The sequence below is a fragment of the Lactuca virosa genome, chromosome 7 (genome assembly GCF_052849685.1).
Source record: "Lactuca virosa cultivar CGN04683 chromosome 7, Lactuca_virosa_CGN04683_v6, whole genome shotgun sequence".
In the NCBI taxonomy this organism is placed as follows: Eukaryota; Viridiplantae; Streptophyta; class Magnoliopsida; order Asterales; family Asteraceae; genus Lactuca; species Lactuca virosa.
The window spans coordinates 82,930,648-82,950,016 of NC_136432.1; the positions used below are offsets into that span (position 1 = coordinate 82,930,648).

The 19,369-nt window shown below is 38.8% G+C and overlaps 1 protein-coding gene across 1 annotated transcript; it reads left to right on the forward strand.

Annotated features, from left to right (window-relative positions):
* Positions 1 to 6,833: 6,833 nt before the first annotated feature.
* On the forward strand, positions 6,834 to 19,361 carry LOC145126848 (protein FAR1-RELATED SEQUENCE 5-like). The gene is made up of 6 exons (XM_079062137.1): positions 6,834 to 6,975; positions 7,794 to 8,592; positions 8,677 to 8,935; positions 9,087 to 9,316; positions 18,445 to 18,580; positions 18,681 to 19,361. The coding sequence occupies exons 1-6, from the start codon at positions 6,834 to 6,836 to the stop codon at positions 19,359 to 19,361; spliced, it is 2,247 nt and encodes a 748-aa protein (XP_078918263.1).
* The last annotated feature ends 8 nt before the right edge of the window (positions 19,362 to 19,369 follow it).

Below are 19,369 nucleotides of genomic sequence, written 5' to 3' on the forward strand. Positions count from 1 at the left end.
CAAACAACCCTTTCACTTTGGTTTGAATTTTTCATAACCCTCGCCTTTTATTACATATTATTAGTATTTAGTCTTTTGGCAGAAATGGTCCCTCATCATTATTATTATTGTTCGACAAAATTAGACGATTGGTCCATGTGGTTTACCAGATTTAACATTCTCTTTTTGGTTTTAAATTAATGTTTTATTTATTAGAAAATACCCACCCAATAACATAAACCCACCCACCATCTGCCATCACCACCACCACCATCACCGCCAAAATTACATAAATGGTCCATATGGTTTACCCATGGTGACAAATTCAGTCCCTACTACCTGAAAAGACCAAATTACCCTCACATTAACGGACAAAAAGCAACCAACATTCTACTTTACTTTATAAAGCAATACCTTCCGACCCCGGCAACGCCGGGGAATCTTTTCTAGTATATATATATATATATATATATATATATATATATATATATATATATATATATATATATATATATATATATATATATATATATATAGGGTTGAGATCGGTTGAGAACTCAAAGTTTCCCGAGAACCCGAGAATTAAAAGTTGAGCGTTGGATCAAAAGTAATTCGTTAAGGACATGATCGTCATCTTATCAATCTTATTTAATGTTTTATTTTTTGTGTTATTTAATATATTAATATAAATATCTAAAAATTAAGAAAATAACTCAAAATTTCGGATTTATTTAAAAAAAAAAATTCGTTTTTTTTTTAAAATGGAGATTTTTTATTTTTTTTCAAAAAACATGAATTTTTCAAAAAAAAATGAAAAAAAGTATTTTTTAAAAAACTGCATCTTTTTAAAAAAAACTGCATTTAAAAAAAAAAAAAAAAAAGAACTGCATTTTTTTAGAAAAAAACTTCATTTTTTCTAGAAAAAAAAACTGTATTTTTTTTTCAGAAAAACTGCATTTTTTTTCAAAAAAAAAAAAAAAAAAAAAAAAAAAAAAACTACGATTTTTATAAAAGATTGCACTTTTTTTCAAAACTGCATTTTTTTAACAAAAAAATCAACGTTTTAGGTGCATATATGCATATTTTTTCAAATGCATATATGCATATTTTTTCAAATGCATATATGCATATTTCTTATACTATAATATTCGTAAATAAATTATAAAAAATCTCATTTTTATTAATCAATCTATAAACATAATATAAGTATTTTATTCGATACAAAATAAAATATAAAAAAACTACAAAGATTCGCAGTGTTATCATTTCTTCATGTCAAGATTTGCATATTTTCTTCAATTTATCACTTTTCACCTCTTCAATATTTTCAACAAATTCTTCAAAACCTACAAGAAAATTTTTAAAAAAAATTGATTAATGCAAGAATACTCAGAAAAATGCACAATTATATATCATGTAAGATTTACATGTGATTATATCATGTAAGATTCAAATGTGATTATATAATGTGATATTCACATGTGATTGTATCTTTTAAGATTCAAATGTGAAATTCCCAAGAAAATTAAAAAAAAAATAATTAACAAAGACCACTCACACAAAATGCATGTGTGCGACGTAATTCATATGTGATTCACTAGTGATTTACATGTGAATCACATGAAATTCATATGTTATTCACTTGTGATTTACATGTGAATCCCATGTAATTGATATGTGATTCACTTGTGATTTACATGTGAATTACATTTGATTAATATGTGAATTACATGTAATTTATATGTGAATCATATATGAATTACGTGTGATTTACATGTGAATCACATGTAATTCATATGTGAATTAGATATTATATACTTGTAAATCACATGTAATTCATATGTGATTTACTAGTGATTTACATGTGAATCACATATAATTCATATGTGATTCACTTGTGATTTACATGTGAATCACAAGTGAATCATATGTGAATTACATGTAATTCATATGTGAATTACATGTAATTCATATGTGAATCACTTGTGATTTACATGTGAATCACACGTAATTCAGATGTGAATTACATGTGATTTACATATGAATCATGTGTGAATTACATGTGATTTACATGTGAATCACATGTAATTCATAATTACATGTGAATCACATGTAATTCACATATGAATTACACGTGATTTACTTATAACCGTCACACCATGATTCAGACAAATATAAAAATTCAAGAAAAGTCGAACATGAACCATTATCAATTATGATTGACCTGATAGAAGAGTTGTTGGATGACACTTTGAATCATATCCACATGGAGATCCTTGTTCTTCTTCCAAGTCCTGTTCTTCCATTTTTACAGTTGAGTTCTCATGCACATATCATTATATATTGCATTGCTTCCCGTGAATGCAATCTGTAAAACATGCTTCCTTCCATGCATCTCCAAAGGCCTGTTATGTAACATACATGAAAATAAAAAGAATCCCCTTAATGACTCCATCAATACACTCAAGAAAGACTATATATGTATATTCACCTTTGTGTCATCAGAAACTCCATCTCCAACAGCACCAAAGCTATCAACATTCATAAGCACCCTGACACCACGTTCATCACCTGACCATGATGGCAAGTCAGAATCATCTTCTATTTTTAAACTTTTATCGTCAAGCATGTCCAAGGAGTCAGAAAAATTGCTCTCTGCATACTCACAAACCAACAATAGAGACAGAGAAAGAAAAGAAATAAATACAAGAGTGCTCATGATTTTGTTGTTTGTTTGTTTAGATTAAATCATGTTTTGAGTCACCCAATAAGCCTCAAAACAATCTTTCAAAGTCCTTCTATGAGAATTGATGGTGAAAGAAATCCAAGTTCCTATTTGTGCAACCTACTTTGTTTTCCACCAAATATTTTGTACCTTGATGAGTGGGTTGTGAGTGGGATGACATTTTTATTGTTTGACATGCCACGTCTGTTAAGAGGCTAATTTTTACCCTTATGGGTGTTCTTAGTGATGGCTTAATGTGTTAAGTGGTCAAAAAGCCTTTGAAATCCAAAGCTGGAAAATTTAGCAAAAATTACAAATTTGTCCCTGTATTGGAAAAATTATAGAAAAATCAATAGGAATCGAATTAATGATTCGTAAACTTTCAAAGTTTTCATTTTGAATCTAGTTTATCCATTAATTTTTCCATAACCTGTTGTTGCTTCTAACTTAGGTGAAAATCACATTTTTCACCAGCTGGTCAGAATTTAGCTGCATTGATAGGCAGTTTTGTAAAAATCATATAAAATTGTAGAAAAATCGTTTGGACCTTCAAAAGTACATTCTGAAAAGATAAAATTCTGAACTTCTAGAATATGAAATAAAAACGGAAGTTATACAGGCTTCAAGTGTGATAAAACAGCTTTAAATCAGATGAGAATCTGAGATCATACTTGGTTTATGTTTTCGTGGTATGGAGAAAAGCCAGTTTCACAATTGACATCACCATCAGGATGACCTGTTGCTCTAAGGAGAGGATCAAGTTGATTGTATTCCACATTAATCACCATTTCCCTACCTAATATCATATTATTTAGACACAAGAATAATCATGTATAGCAATGAATAATAAATATTAAAAACATAATAAAAATTGCAGTCACTAGTCAACACAATTTACCATCTGTATGAGTAAGCTTTGTAATGCCTCCAATGGCTTCTTTGGCCTTTCAAGGAACAGCAAGGGAATTAACATGGTATTCTTTAGTGGCACTAACTCCTAATGCTGCAGGAATCGCCTAAAAAATGGGAACAAATTAAATTTTATTTAAACTTTTTCCCACATGAAGTAATTATGCTACGATTTAGATGAACCTTAAAAAGAAGTCCATTTGTATCTTGAAAAATAAGACCCATCTCAAACCATAATGCATTAACAAAAGCAAACCAAACCAAACCAAACCTTTGTTTATGAGGGAGGAGCGGCCATTTGTTGCTTCTTTATCATGTTTTACCATGTTGTTGTGATTTACATGTGAATCACATGTAATTCATATGTGATTCACTTATGATTTACATGTGAATCATAGTAGACTTGTTAAGTTTTTCATTACAGGAAAGAAATACTCCTTAAAAAATAAGTATGTGAAGTTTAGTATATTTTTTCTTTCTAAAATATGTTATTTAACATAAAAGAAACCAGTAAAATATGGATATTTTGTAGATAAAGGGAATATGATATAGTTGAGAGTGAAACCTGATGTTTCTAAGTTGTTTATGTATCTGTTGCTTTAATTCTGGACCACTTTACCCTTGCCATAATTTAACCTGTGAAAGATGTGAACACATTAGGATTTTCAATTCATCACTAGTCTTACAAAGCAGCCAAATATTAATTGAAACAATACTTTAAAATATCGGAAGAATGGAGTTGTAACAAGCTCTTGCAACAAGGGATATAAAACATCTTCATTAACAATATCAACAGTCTCATAATCACAACAACAGTCCTCAACAATGTCTATATATTTATGAGAATACTGCTCAATGAACAAAGGGGAAATATCAAATTAGTAATGATAATCTAACTTCACATCCAAACAATTCCAATTATCTCTAAATTACGTAAACATGATTTGATGAAGTATTTACAGAATCTGCATCTCAAAAGCGTGTCTATGAAGCAGTAACAAAACCTGTAGTTGAGGTATGTGAACATTGCTTGATTTTTGAAAACTGAATCATGCTTGTATGACAGATGCCAATATTCTGAACACTGTATTCTCATATTTATATGTAATCATCAAAGCTCTTGGATTTACCTGTGCAGGGTGTGTTGAATGGGTATAATGGAACAATTATGGCTTATGGTCAAACAGGAACCGGCAAAACTTATACACTTATGAGCAACACGTGACCAACATGGTTCCCTTAAAATTTCCATTATTCTTTACAATTTACAAAATGCTAAATATGTTTTATTTAAAAAAAGAATATTTATTATTTACCAACAGTTGTATGAACATTAAGACCACCATCACGAACCAAAATCTCCAAACTACCCTTGATTGGCTTTACAACTTTTTTTAAAAGTTGATGGCGTTCTTTTAAACTTTGATGTATAACACTTGTGTCCCCATCATATAAAATATCAAATGCAACATCTACAAATTTCCAAAATCAAGATTTTAACATATTTTTTTAATAGAATAAATATATATTATATGTTGTTGCAGGTTATGAAAGGATACAACATAATTGTAGCTCACTAGTGAGTCCCTCTCTTGCTGCCTTAGCTACAAAACATAAAAAAGTCAAAATTAGTCAAACATGAAACATTAGGAAGATATATAGGGATGATGAATATTTTTAAAACCTATTTCTTGATCTGAACCAAAATCAGCAAAACGATCAGTTGATGTGTCCCAAACTAACATTTCTCCATCAAGTATACCTAAATATTCACCAGTAACTATTTCAAAAGTTAGATCACTTAGGATTGCATCTAAATGAACTTGAATACAGGTTCCAACCTAGCTTTACAACATACTATAAGAACAAAATTATCTTCACAGTCATCAACATACGAATCGATACCAGATGAATTGATATAGCTTTACATCATGACTAGAATCAATCTACGAGTGTTACCTGCATTCAATTTCTCAACAAGTTGATTTGATTAAAACATCGATCTGGAATGGTGAAAGAAGAGGAGATGTGAATCAATCATCGGGATAAGGAAGAAATGTGAATCAGTCGTCGAAGATTAGGAGGAGATCGATCGCCGGTAACGATGAGAGAATGTGAGGCGGAGATGAGGAGGAGATCGATCCACCATCGACCGATTTAGGTCTTCGACGATCACTGCTGCAATCGAAGATGAACATGACTGGCATCGATTTCTTGGATCGTTGGGTATTCGTCGATGATTTAGACATTAATGGCGGTAGATTGGTTGTAGCCTGCAGTCAAGATCAAATTTCCAACTGGACATTCGATAGGACTATCTTCTCCAAATCGACAAGTCAAGATCAGATTCAGAAGAAAACGACCGACCTAATGCTTCATTGTAGATTTTCCGATGAACTATACTCACATCCTGTCACACTTCGACGATGATTTCAGGATTTGAGATCCGACGATTTAAGATCGGAGGTGTGATGAAGGGTAGAGAGAGGATCGAGAGAGAGATAGCATAAAGAGTTGACGTGATTAAATGTCCCTAAAATGTCCCTGATTTATTTTAATAAGATGCCCCCGCCCCATTTTATTTTCAGATATTTACGAAAGTGCCACGAAGCATCCTAACCCTCTATTATTTTAATCTAACGGTTATTATTTAGTTCTCGGGTTCTCAGGAAACTTTGAGTTCTCAAATGATCCTTCCTCTCTCTCTCTCTCTCTCTATATATATATATATATATATATATATATATATATATATATATATATATATACATATATATATATATATACATATATATATATATATATATATATATATATATATATATATATATATATATATATATATATATATATATATATATATATATATATATATAGGGAATGGTTCAAATGAGAACCAAAAAAGATTAAGAACCTAAGAACCAATTAATTTTAGCTTATAATTAACAACCATAAGAACCTTTTATCTATAAGGCAATATTAGGTTTTTTATTATATTAACTAAATATGTTATTTTTGTCAATTTTAAATTTTCATTATCTTGTCTGTAAGGGTATTTCCGTAATTAACAAAATCAAGCAAAAAGCAAATCTTTTCCACAGTACGTCAAGATTCTTTCGTTCAGATTCCTCAAACATTATTGGTTATTCATATTTCGTGACCTTCGATTTATATAGAATCGATTGATTCTGTTCGATTTTCATATATATAACGAGTTTGTATGGAATCGTTACCTGAAGAATCATCGTCTTCTAAGTTGGATCCGATGTCTGTTCAAAGCATATCAGGAACAGATGAATTGAATGTTCAATCTTTAGCTCAATCTGATGACGATATTGCAACGGAAGGTGAATCAGAAGCAGGTATCTCGTTTCCTTCTGTCTGTTACTAATTTAATCCGTTTTTAATTCTTATACATTAAAAAATTACTTACGTAGTTGAATATGATGTTCTATCCGTTATTAAGATGTGAATTGGTTTCCTTCTGTGAATTTTCAGTTGTTTTTTATTTATAATATTTGTATTTTTACATATACTGTGAAATAGAGTTTAGTTATGTACTTGTTTTCACATGTAAATGTCTGAAATAGAGTTTTTATTTATTATTTCCAATTAAACTGTGAATTCTCCTTTTTTTTGTTTTTTATTTATAATATTTGTATTTTTTGTTGATAAATGTTTTTTTTAAGTATAATTACAATCTTCTAACTGTTATTAACCTGTGAATGTATTTGGTTATGTATAATATAAATGTAATTATACTGTGAATCTTCAATTGTTTTTGTTCATATATTACAATATGTGTCTTCTAATATAATAAATAGTTTTTTAACTGTAAATACGGTGTTGTAACTGTTATTATAATCTGATTTTGTTTATTTATGTACTTGTTTTCACATGTAAATGTTTGAAATAGAGTTTTTATTTGTTAATTTTATTTATTATTTCCAATTAAACTGTGAATTCTCCTTTTTTTTGTTTTTTGTTTATAATATTTGTATTTTTTGTTGATAAATGTTTTTTTAAGTATAATTACAATCTTCTAACTGTTATTAACCTGTGAATGTATTTGGTTATGTATAATATAAATGTAATTATACTGTGAATTTTCAATTGTTTTTGTTCATATATTACAATATGTGTCTTTTAAGCTGATATATGTTTTTATTTTTCTTATTAGGTCAAGATAGATTTTCTGAATTTTTCTCTCCTGGTGGAACTCGTAAAATATGGATTCCTGAGGATGTTGATGATGTTAAACCAAAGTTGTTTAGCAAATATCTGAGTATTGAAGATGCAATGGATATGTATAGGGCTTACGCTGCTAAAGCTGGTTTTGATGTAAGAAAAGGTTCTACAAAGATAAACACTAAGTCATGTGTTCTTACTCATCGATCTATGCTGTGCAATAGAGAGGGATTTCCTCAGAGTGTGTATGTGGACACAACTGATTCTAAAAATAATAAACCTCACAGAAATTCGAATATTAAAAGGAAAGGATGTCCAGCTTTTGCAAAATTTAGAAGAGTAGGAAATTCGGATGTTTTTGAGCTATACAAATTTGAAGAAAGACATAATCATGATTTGGATGCAAAAGATTATAGGCATTTCTTGAGGTCTAATAGGCAATTGGACAACGCTGCTCAAGAATTCATTGAAAAGATGGGAAGGGTAAAAATTGGTCCAATGAAAGCATACAAAATAATGCAAGAGCTAAAAGGGGCAAACAATGTTGGAGGGACTGTTGTTGACTACAAGAATCAGTCTAGAAAAGTGAATTGTTTTATTGAAAAGGACGATGCACAAATGGTAGTTGATAAGTATTTGGATAGAATGAAAGACGATCCTACTCTTACATTTGAGTTTATATGTAAGAAAGGAAAGTTAGTTTCACTTTTTTGGGCTGATGAAGTTGCAAAGGCGAATTATAGAGAATTTGGTGATGTTGTTTCTTTTGATGCTACTTTTCGGACGAACAAGTAAGTTTTTTTATATTTTGTTTTATTATATTATTTTCTTTTGTTGTTTTTATACTAACTTTTTTTTATATATTTATTTTTTAGATATCGTATGGTATTTGTTCCTTTCACAGGAATCGATAACCATAGAAAGAGTGTTACTTTTGCAATTGGTCTTTTGAGTAGTGAAACTACAGAATCTTATGTTTGGCTGCTTAAAACTTTTTTAAAGACTTTTGGTAAACAGCCGACTGTAGTTCTCACTGATGAAGATGCTGCAATGAAAATTGCAATTGAGAGAATATTGTCTGATTCACGTCACAGGTTATGTATGTGGCACATAACCCAAAAGTTGCCTTCTAAGGTATATAATTTTAATTTTTAGAACATTTATTTCTTGTGAATTTTTATGTTTTTTTGTTTATGATTTGAATTTTGTTAGATTATATTATTTTTACCTAACTTTTGATTATGTTATTTATTATGTGTTATTAAGTTCTGAATTTTTTCTTTAGGTATGTGCTGAACTTGCTGATGATATGAAATTCAAGAAACGTTTCAATAAGCTGATTTGGAATTCTAGGATAGATGCTTCTGAGTTTGATATTAGATGGAGAAGTTTTATTGAAGATTATAAGCTCCAAGATATTTCATGGTTTTCAAAAATGTTTCATATGAGAGAAAGTTGGATTCCAGCATATTTTAGAGACATCCCATTGTCTGGTTTAATGAGGACCACTTCTAGGTCAGAAAGCATGAATTTTGCATTCAACAAAATTTCTCACTGGGGTAATTCATTAGTTAAGTGTAACGCCCCGTTCCTGGTACGTATTTAATTTGATTAAATGTTTCTTTTTGTAAGAGCTACTCGGCGAGTTGTAGCCCTAACTCGCCGAGTAGATGTCGAATTGGACGCGGGCTTTAAGTGATCTACTCGGCGAGTCCACGCCTGGACTCGGCAAGTAGGCCAGTCAGGAGGAAACCCTAATTCTTAGGGTTTGCACCCTATTTAAACGTCCTTATAGCCCCATCTCAGCCTCCATCACCCTTAGAGCATTCCTTATCGAAACCCTAGTCTCCATTGGTGAGTTTGAGTGATTGTTGCCTTGTGAAGGGACTTTTGGTGCACATTGGAGCAAGTGGAAGAAGGAAGGGGTTGAAGAGCTCAAGGAAGGGGACTTAGATCCAGAACACATTCATTTGTGGTCACCCATTCTGGTAATAAAGTTTCCATCTTGATTATTGATCTATTAGATCTTGTTTGTCCCTAAATTGTTGCTTTTAAGCCCTAAAACCCCAAATCCTTGGTAGAGAAACCTTATGGTTGGGCTATACTTCAGATCTGGACCCTCATTACCTTCTAGAGTTGTAAAGTCTCAGTTATGTTCGTGATTGAGGTCCCTCTTGAGCTTAAAACCCCATTAAGAGCTTAGTTTTGACATTTGGAGCCCTTAAAGCTATGCATGCATGTAAAGTTTGCAACTTTACGTGATAAGCATGCCCTAGAAGCCTAGATCTGTGGTTTGGAGCCGCTGCATGGCTCAAACCAGGTCTGTATGGAAAAAGGACTGAATGAACTCGGCGAGTAGAACGCTGGACTCGGCGAGTCCTATGAACATAGCCGTGAACTCGGCGAGTTGGTTGAGCAACTCGGCGAGTTCGTTGAAGATTGCCTTGAACTCGGCGAGTTGTTAGAAGACTCAGCGAGTTGGCTAGGGTTTCTTCCAAATCTTGGCCACGTATGAACTCGACGAGCCAATCAAGGATTTCACGACTTCTCGAGTTCAGGAAGGACTCGACGAGTCGGTGATCTGCACTCGACGAGTCGAGTCAACATAGACTGTTGACTTTGACTGTGGACTTTGACTTGGACCAAGGGTTGACCAGTTGACTTCTGATGGTTTCTGGTAATTGGGAGATTTATGAAAAAGGTTTGTATGGTACCTATAGGTGGTGGAGTTCGTGTTGGACCCAGGAGTTGAGCCTTCTTATTTCCGACGACAGTTGCGAGGTGAGTTGAGCCTTCTTGTTTCAGGAGTTGAGCCTATTATGTTATGTTTCTGGGAAAACTCTGATATAAATGTATTTTGAAAACAAAGTTGTAATGTTTTGATAAATTCGACATGTTTTGAAAGTTTAAATTTGGCTTGAATTTTTGGGTGTTACAAGTTGGTATCAGAGCCTTGGTTTGAGTGAATTGGAGGAACACTCGTGTGACTCCAGTCTCAAATCAAGGAAAGGATTTTCAAAATGATTTTTCAAAAAGGTTTTCAAAATAAATAAAGGAGGATGCAGGGCGTACGATCAGCCGGAGCCAGTAAGTAGACCCCAAAATACCATACAAGTTATTTGATTATACGATATGATAGAACAGCATGTTAGTGCTAGGCTAGGGATCTTCAGGAATTGCATGATAGAATTGCCTGAATACATGATGCCTGCTAGCCTAGGGTTTCCTTTATGTGAGATTGACATCATTACTGTAGTTGTCTAATGTATGCATCCCAGTTGTACATAATTAAGATCTTATAGCCTGAGAATGTTTGATTTGGCCTTATGTTCTGTTCTTGTTTGATTGGGGGCTTGGGGTAGGATTGGATATTCTAAAGTCTATAGGGTCCAGCGTTATGCATGGCTAGCATACATTAGTGCTGCAGGGTTGGTGGAAGTTTCATGGATAGGAGGGATTGAGTGAGACCGGGAGGTCAGTTATAAGATATTTAGCATTCCTCTAGGAGTGAGGATTGAGCGCTCGCCATGTTGTGCATATTGTTAGGGTGTTGTGGTGATACTTGGGGCAAATATGGGTAGGTGTGGAAGGTAGTAGGGGCCCATGCTACTGAAAGCACAGGACCTATACGCGTGTCAAGTAAGTCGCAATCCCTAGGGTTAGTAGGGAGTTGGCTCCCAGTGATTTATATGAATTATCTGGTGATGACGAGGCGCTTCGTGGCTGGATCCGGTTCGGGATCAGGATCAGGGGACAGAGGCCAGGAGGGGCCGACAGCACCTGAGCCAGTGGTGCAGATGGGTACAGAGGAGTTGGATGCCAGGATTCGAGAGATCCTGCATGATGAGGTTGCTGCTGCATTTCGGGCTCAGTTACCGGAGATGTTCGGGTCGATCAAGACCGCCATGGTGGAGTATTTTGATGAGCGTTATGCAGCCCTTGCAGAAACAGCCGCCGCAGCAGCTGCATCAGCTGTATCAGCGACGGGAGGAGGAGTTGGTAGAGGTTTTCAGTACAGGGACTTCGATAACACGAAGCCCCCTACTTTTGATGGGACGCAGGATCCCATCAAGGCTATGAGGTGGATTTCAGATGTGGAGGGGTGTTTCTTCACCTGCTCGTGTCCTGCTGACCAGAAGGTCAGGTGTGCTCTGAACCTGCTTAGGTCTGGGTCCAAGGACTGGTGGAGACTTGCGACTGGTTCGTACTCTGATGATCAGAGAGCTGCTGTTACTTGGGAGCAGTTCAGGGATATGTTCCGCGCCCGTTACATTCCACGGGTTGAGCGGGAGCGATTGGCACGGGAGTTTTTGAGTTTGAGACAGGATGGGGAGTCGGTGACGGAGATCACCCGGATGTTCACTGAGAGGGCGATGTTTTGCCCGGAGTTTGCTTCAGAGCAGGCCCAGATGACCCGTTATCTGAGCATGCTCAAGACGGATATCCGTCAGTTTGTGTCTACCCAGCGATGTGATACTCTTCTAGAGTTGCAGGAGGCCGCCAGACGGCGTGAGTTGGAGATTGAGCAGCAGTTGAGAGAACAGCGGCAGGCCCCGACACATTCTCAGCCGGCGCCGAAGCGGTCTAAGACCGCTGATACTAGGACCGGGGGTCAGCAGAGCCGCACATGTGGGAAGTGTGGCAAGGGTCATTCTGGTGTGTGTCGAGCTGGTAGTGGATGCCACAAGTGTGGCAAGGAGGGGCATTACGTGAAAGACTGTCGCCAGGCCGCTCCAGTTCAGAGTATGAGGTTATGTTACCATTGTGATCAGGTTGGCCATTTGAAGGCCAACTGCCCGTTACTCGCCGCCAAACCGGCGCAGGCTCCAGCGCCGGCTACTTTGAGGATCACGGATGGGAGACCAGTCAGGGTAGAGCCTCCAAAGGCTCAGGGTCGTGCCTTCCAGCTTACAGCGGAGGAGGCCAGAGCAGCACCAGATGTGGTTGCTGGTATGTTTCTATCCTTATCTCGTTTTCCTATATCTGTTGTATGCTTATCTGTTGCACCTGTAGTTAGGTACGTTTTTAGTGAACTCCTTGCATGCTTTGGTCTTATTTGACTCGGGGGCGAGTCGGTCCTTCGTATCTCAGACATTTAGTAGGGAGTTCAGTGCGCCAGTGGGCGAGTTAGAGTGTCCGTTGCGAGTGTCTATCGCCAACGAACACGGGGTTTCTGCTTCTTCAGTTTATCGAGGGTGTGACTTGGAGATTTTCGGGGTGTCATTTCCGATATATTTGATTCCGATTCCCATGGGGGAGGTATGTGTGATTGTAGGCATGGATTGGCTCAGTCGATTCGGTGCCATGATCGACTATGAGGGGCAGCGAGTAATAGTTCGAACCCCAAGTAGGGGAGAACTGATTGTATATGGCGAGGGCACAAGAGTGGGATCAGGGTTTTGTTCAGCTGCCAGGGCACGACAGTACATTCAGCACGGGTGTGCAGGTTATCTAGCGTATGTGGTAGATACGCGAGCCAGGGATCAGATTTCGGTTTCCGACGTACCGGTGGTCAGGGAGTTCGCAGACGTATTCCCGGAGGAGTTACCAGGGATACCTCCAGAGAGGCAGGTCGACCTGGTGCCAGGTGCGACCCTTATTGCTAGGGTGTCGTACCGATTGGCACCGCCAGAGATGCAGGAGCTGTCATCGCAGCTGCAGGAACTGCTGGGCAAGCAGTTCTCCATGGGGAGCACCGATACTTTTCGTCCGGAAGAAGGACGGTTCGCACCGGATGTGTATCGATTACCGGGAGTTGAATAAGTTGACGGTGAAGAACCGTTATCCACTCCCGAGGATAGACGATCTCTTCGACCAGTTACAGGGTGCATCTTGGTTTTCCAAGATAGACTTGAGGTCTGGGTATCATCAGGTCAGGGTCAGAGAGGAGGACGTGGAGAAGACCGCGTTCCGAACTCGTTATGGACATTACGAGTTCGTGGTGATTCCGTTTGGGCTCACCAACGTGCCAACGGTGTTCATGGACCTGATGAATCGGGTCTGTAGACCGATGCTTGATCGCTCGGTCATAGTGTTTATAGATGATATCTTGGTGTATTCCAAGACCTGAGAGCAGCATGAGGAACATCTGCGAGAGCTGTTGGGAGTTCTAAGACGGGAACGGCTGTACGCCAAGTTCTCGAAGTGTGAGTTTTGGTTACGGGAGGTCCAGTTCCTCGGACATCTCGTTAACCAGGAGGAGATTTTGGTCGATCCGGCCAAAATCGAGGCGGTTATGCAGTGGGAGGTTCCGAAATCTCCCTCAGATATTAGGAGCTTTCTGGGGTTGGCAGGGTACTATCGGAGGTTCATACGGGACTTCTCCAAGATTGCAGTGCCCCTCACTCGTCTAACAAGGAAGGGAGTGGATTTCCGATGGGGTCCCGAGCAGCAGAGGGCGTTTGAGACCCTCCGTCAGCATTTGTGCGAGGCTCCAGTATTGACACTCCCGGAGGAGTCGAGGATTTTGTGGTGTTATGTGATGCATCCATCACAGGTTTAGGGGCGGTCCTCATGCAGAGAGGACGAGTGATAGCCTACGCATCGCGGCAGCTGAAGCCGCATGAGACGAGATACCCTACGCATGACTTGGAACTGGGGGCGGTGGTGTTCGCCCTCAAGATATGGAGACACTACCTCTATGGGGTCCGTTGTACCATTTACACGGATCACAAGAGCTTGAGACATATCATGGATCAGCCGAACCTGAACATGAGGCAACGCAGGTAGCTGGACGTAGTCAAGGACTACGATTGCGAGATCCTTTACCATCCTGGTAAAGCGAATGTAGTGGCGGACGCTTTGAGCCGCAAGTCAGCGGGGTCTTCCACCCCAGCGGTATGTATGAGGATAGCGGTGGATTCTCCGCTGGTGAGTTTGATCAGAGATGCCCAGGTTGATGGCATCCGCCCGGAAAATTGGAAGCTGGAGAGGATCAAGGGCGATAACACCCGGTTTGTGCAGGATAGTCAGGGACTATTAACCCGATGCGGTCGGGTTTGGGTTCCAATGACGGGTGGGGTTAGGCAGACGGTTATGGAGGAGGCTCATAAGTCTCATTTCTCTATTCACCCGGGGGCTACCAAGATGTATCGGGATTTGAGTTTGAGCTATTGGTGGCCGTGCATGAAGCGGGAAATCGCTTGGTACGTTGAGAGGTGCTTGACCTGTAGGATGGTCAAGGCCGAGCATCAGTGGCCGCATGGAAAGCTGCAGCCCCTAGAGATTCCCATGTGGAAATAGGAACAGATCACGATGGATTTTATTACCAAATTGCCAAAGACGGCAAAGGGGTTTGATGCTATATGGGTCATCGTGGATCGATTGACCAAGAGCGCCCATTTCTTGGCTATACGAGAGGGCTCATCGGCCGCGAAATTGGCCAAATTGTACGTTCGGGAGATCGTGTCTCGCCATGGGGTTCCTGTCTCCATTGTCTCTGATCGGGATGTCAGGTTTACCTCACGCTTCTGGCAAAAGTTTCACGAGGAGCTGGGCACGCGATTGCACTTCAGCACAGCATTCCACCCGCAGACAGACGGCCAGAGCGAGCGGACTATTCAGACCCTCGAGGACATGTTACGGGCATGTGTCATTGATTTCGGTGGGAGCTGGGATGCTCACCTACCGCTTGCGGAGTTCGCCTACAACAACAGCTATCATTCTAGCCTTGGCGCCCCGCCATTCGAGATGTTGTACGGGCGGAGATGTCGCACCCCGGTTTGTTGGGGCGAAGTTGGGCACATGGTGATGGGTAGTACGGAGGTAGTCTTGCAGACTACCGAAAAGATCCAGCAGGTTAGACAGCGTTTGCAGACCGCTCAGAGTCGGCAGAAGAGTTATGCCGACAAACGCCGATCCGAGTTGGAGTTTCAGGTTGGTGACATGGTCCTCCTGAAGGTATCACCCTGGAAGGGTGTCATCAGATTCCGAAAGAGGGGCAAGCTGGGCCCCAGGTTTATTGGTCCTTTTAGGGTTTTCGCCCGGGTGGGTCGGGTCGCCTATCGATTGGATCTCCCGGCAGAGCTTAGCCAGATCCACAACACTTTCCATGTTTCTAAGTTGAGGAAGTGTTTGGTGGACGAGTCAGCAGTAGTACCCATGGAGAATATTCAGGTTGATAGCAGCCTGAATTATATCGAGAGACCAGTTGCGATCTTAGATCGAAAGGCGAAGACCTTGAGGAACAAGGTGGTTCAGTTAGTGAAGGTGCAGTGGCAGCACCGGAAGGGTTCAGAGTGGACGTGGGAGTCCGAAGAGGAGATGCGGGGGCATTACCCGGAGTTGTTTTCAGATGCAGCAGCAGCAGAATTCGAGGACGAAGTCTGAGACAAGTGGGGGAGAATTGTAACGCCCCATTCCTGGTACGTATTTAATTTGATTAAATGTTTCTTTTTGTAAGAGCTACTCGGCGAGTTGTAGCCCTAACTCGCCGAGTAGATGTCGAATTGGACGCGGGCTTTAAGTGATCTACTCGGCGAGTAGGCCAGTCAGGAGGAAACCCTAATCCTTAGGGTTTGCACCCTATTTAAACGTCCTTATAGCCCCATCTCAGCCTCCATCACCCTCAGAGCATTCCTTATCGAAACCCTAGTCTCCATTGTTGAGTTTGAGTGATTGTTGCCTTGTGAAGGGACTTTTGGTGCACATTGGAGCAAGTGGAAGAAGGAAGGGGTTGAAGAGCTCAAGGAAGGGGACTTAGATCCAGAACACATTCATTTGTGGTCACCCATTCTGGTAATAAAGTTTCCATCTTGATTATTGATCTATTAGATCTTGTTTGTCCCTAAATTGTTGCTTTTAAGCCCTAAAACCCCAAATCCTTGGTAGAGAAACCTTATGGTTGGGCTATACTTCAGATCTGGACCCTCATTACCTTCTAGAGTTGTAAAGTCTCAGTTATGTTCGTGATTGAGGTCCCTTTTGAGCTTATAACCCCATTAAGAGCTTAGTTTTGACATTTGGAGCCCTTAAAGCTATACATGCATGTAAAGTTTGCAACTTTACGTGATAAGCATGCCCTAGAAGCCTAGATCTGTGGTTTGGAGCCGCTGCATGGCTCAAACCAGGTCTGTATGGAAAAAGGACTGAATGAACTCGGCGAGTAGAACGCTGGACTCGGCGAGTCCTACGAACATAGCCGTGAACTCGGCGAGTTGGTTGAGCAACTCGGCGAGTTCGTTGAAGATTGCCTTGAACTCGACGAGTTGTTAGAAGACTCAGCGAGTTGGCTAGGGTTTCTTCCAAATCTTGGCCACGTATGAACTCGACGAGTTAAAAAGGGAACTCGATGAGCCAATCAAGGATTTCATGACTTCTCGAGTTCAGGAAGGACTCGACGAGTCGGTGATCTGCACTCGACGAGTCGAGTCAACATAGACTGTTGACTTTGACTGTGGACTTTGACTTGGACCAAGGGTTGACCAGTTGACTTCTGATGGTTTCTGGTAATTGGGAGATTTATGAAAAAGGTTTGTATGGTACCTATAGGTGGTGGAGTTCGTGTTGGACCCAGGAGTTGAGCCTTCTTATTTCCGATGACAGTTGCGAGGTGAGTTATCCTCACTATACTAAGGGGTCTAAGGCACCAAGGCCGGCCCATTGGATATGATATCCTAGTAGTTGTATTATGTTGAGTATGAGTTAGTTATGCATGCTAGTTTGATACGCTAGAGGGTAGGTCTGTAGGACTACCTGTGATACTGATTGATTGTCTGTATGTGCATTATCTGTTACATGTTGATATGTTATGTGGGATGGGTTGAGGTTGTACTGCTCCGTGCGGTAGCCAACAAACCCTAGAGTATTCCAGATATGAGCTGAGGGCCCGATAGGCATTCCAGACTCATACTGAGGACTTGGGAGCATTCCAGATACGAGCTGAGGGCCCGGTAGGCATTCCAGACTCGTACTGAGGGATCGGTGGCATTCCAGATACGAGCTGAGGGCCCGGTAGGCATTCCAGACTCGTACTGAGGGCTCGGTGGCATTCCAGATACGAGCTGAGGGCCCGGTAGGCATTCCAGACTCGTACTGAGGGCTCGGTGGCAATCCAGATGTGAGCTGAGGGCCCGGTAGGCATTCCAGACTCACACTGTGGGCCCAGGGGTATTCCAGTCTGTAAAGCTGTGGACCCGTTATGTGCTGTTCTGCTCAGTTTGTTATGATATGTCATGGTGTGACATGGTTATGTGGACTGTATGTGTATCGGTATTTTGGGGGTAACTCACTAAGCTTTCGGGCTTACAGTTTCAGTTTATTGTTTCAGGTACATCAAGGGATCGCGGCAAGGCGAAGGCATGATCGTACAGCTCCTCCTATTATGTTATGTTTCTGGGAAAACTCTGATATAAATGTATTTTGAAAACAAAGTTGTAATGTTTTGATAAATTCGACATGTTTTGAAAGTTTAAATTTGGCTTCAATTTTGGGTGTTACATTAAGTTCTTCAGTTCTTTTGATTCAGCTATGGACAGGCAAAGACATAATCAATGTTACTTAGACCATCTTAGCAATATTTCTAAGATTAAAAGTAAAATTTCACTAAAAATCATGGAACATGCTGCTGATATCTATACTAATGAAGTCTTCATAAAAGTGAAGAAAGAAATTGAACAATCTCTATTTTCATGTTCACAATATAGTGTTACGAATGAAGAATTTTATGATAGATTTGTTGTTATGCAATATAAAGATATTATGGGGTCTACTCCAACAGTTGTTAATGAAGAAGATTCAGAAAGTGAATGTGATGTTCCAGAAAAGACTTATTTTTTCAAGGTAAATTATATATATATATATATATATATATATATATATATATAATTTACATCTTAAGTTGTTAATTATTAATATTTTTGTTTCTTTTTATTTTGTACAGGTTGTTTATGACAAGAAGGAATCAAGTTTTGAATGCTCTTGTCCATTGTTCTTTCAGAATGGTATATTATGCAGGCATATATTTTTCATTTTTAGGACTTACCAAATAAACAAGATTCCTTCAAAGTACATTCTTAGGCGTTGGTGCAAAGGTGTTATTCCATCTGAGGTTCTAATGAAGCAATGTTCAAATGATGAGACCTCATCATCATCATCATTGTTATATGATCCTCTTTCTCGTCAGGTTTTGAGTTTTGTGGAAGAAAGTGTGTCTAGTTTGAGTAAAGATGCGGATAAGCTTAAGGAGTTTTTTGAGCTTATTAAAGAAGCAAAGTTGAAAGTTGATGGTGTTTGTTCTACGTCAATCTCTTCAGATTCATTGTTGAAAAGAAAAGATATTTCTGAGTTTGTTGAGTCATCCTATGGAGTGAAGAAGCCATCTATTTCTGATGTTGGGAATCCTTCAGATGACATAAGTAATAAAGGATGTGGTACAGGTAAGAGGTTGAAAGGAGCTAGAGAAAAAGCCATTACTCAATCAGTTAAACAAAAAAGGTTTTGTTCTAGGTGCAAACAATATGTTATTGGTCACAATAGTAGGTCATGTGAACGTTTGGAAAGAGAATCAAAAGAAAAAGAAATGTGTAAAGATGGCAAAAATATGGATGCAGGATCTATTTGAGAGATTTT

Excerpts from the sequence above, each read along its gene's own strand:
- LOC145126848 (XM_079062137.1), top strand. The coding sequence starts at position 6,834 with ATGGAATCGTTACCTGAAGAATCATCGTCTTCTAAGTTGGATCCGATG. Across the intron at positions 6,976-7,793 it reads GGAAGGTGAATCAGAAGCAG|GTCAAGATAGATTTTCTGAA; the intron begins GTATCTCGTTTC and ends TTTTCTTATTAG. Across the intron at positions 9,317-18,444 it reads TTAATGAGGACCACTTCTAG|TGTTACGAATGAAGAATTTT; the intron begins GTCAGAAAGCAT and ends TTCACAATATAG.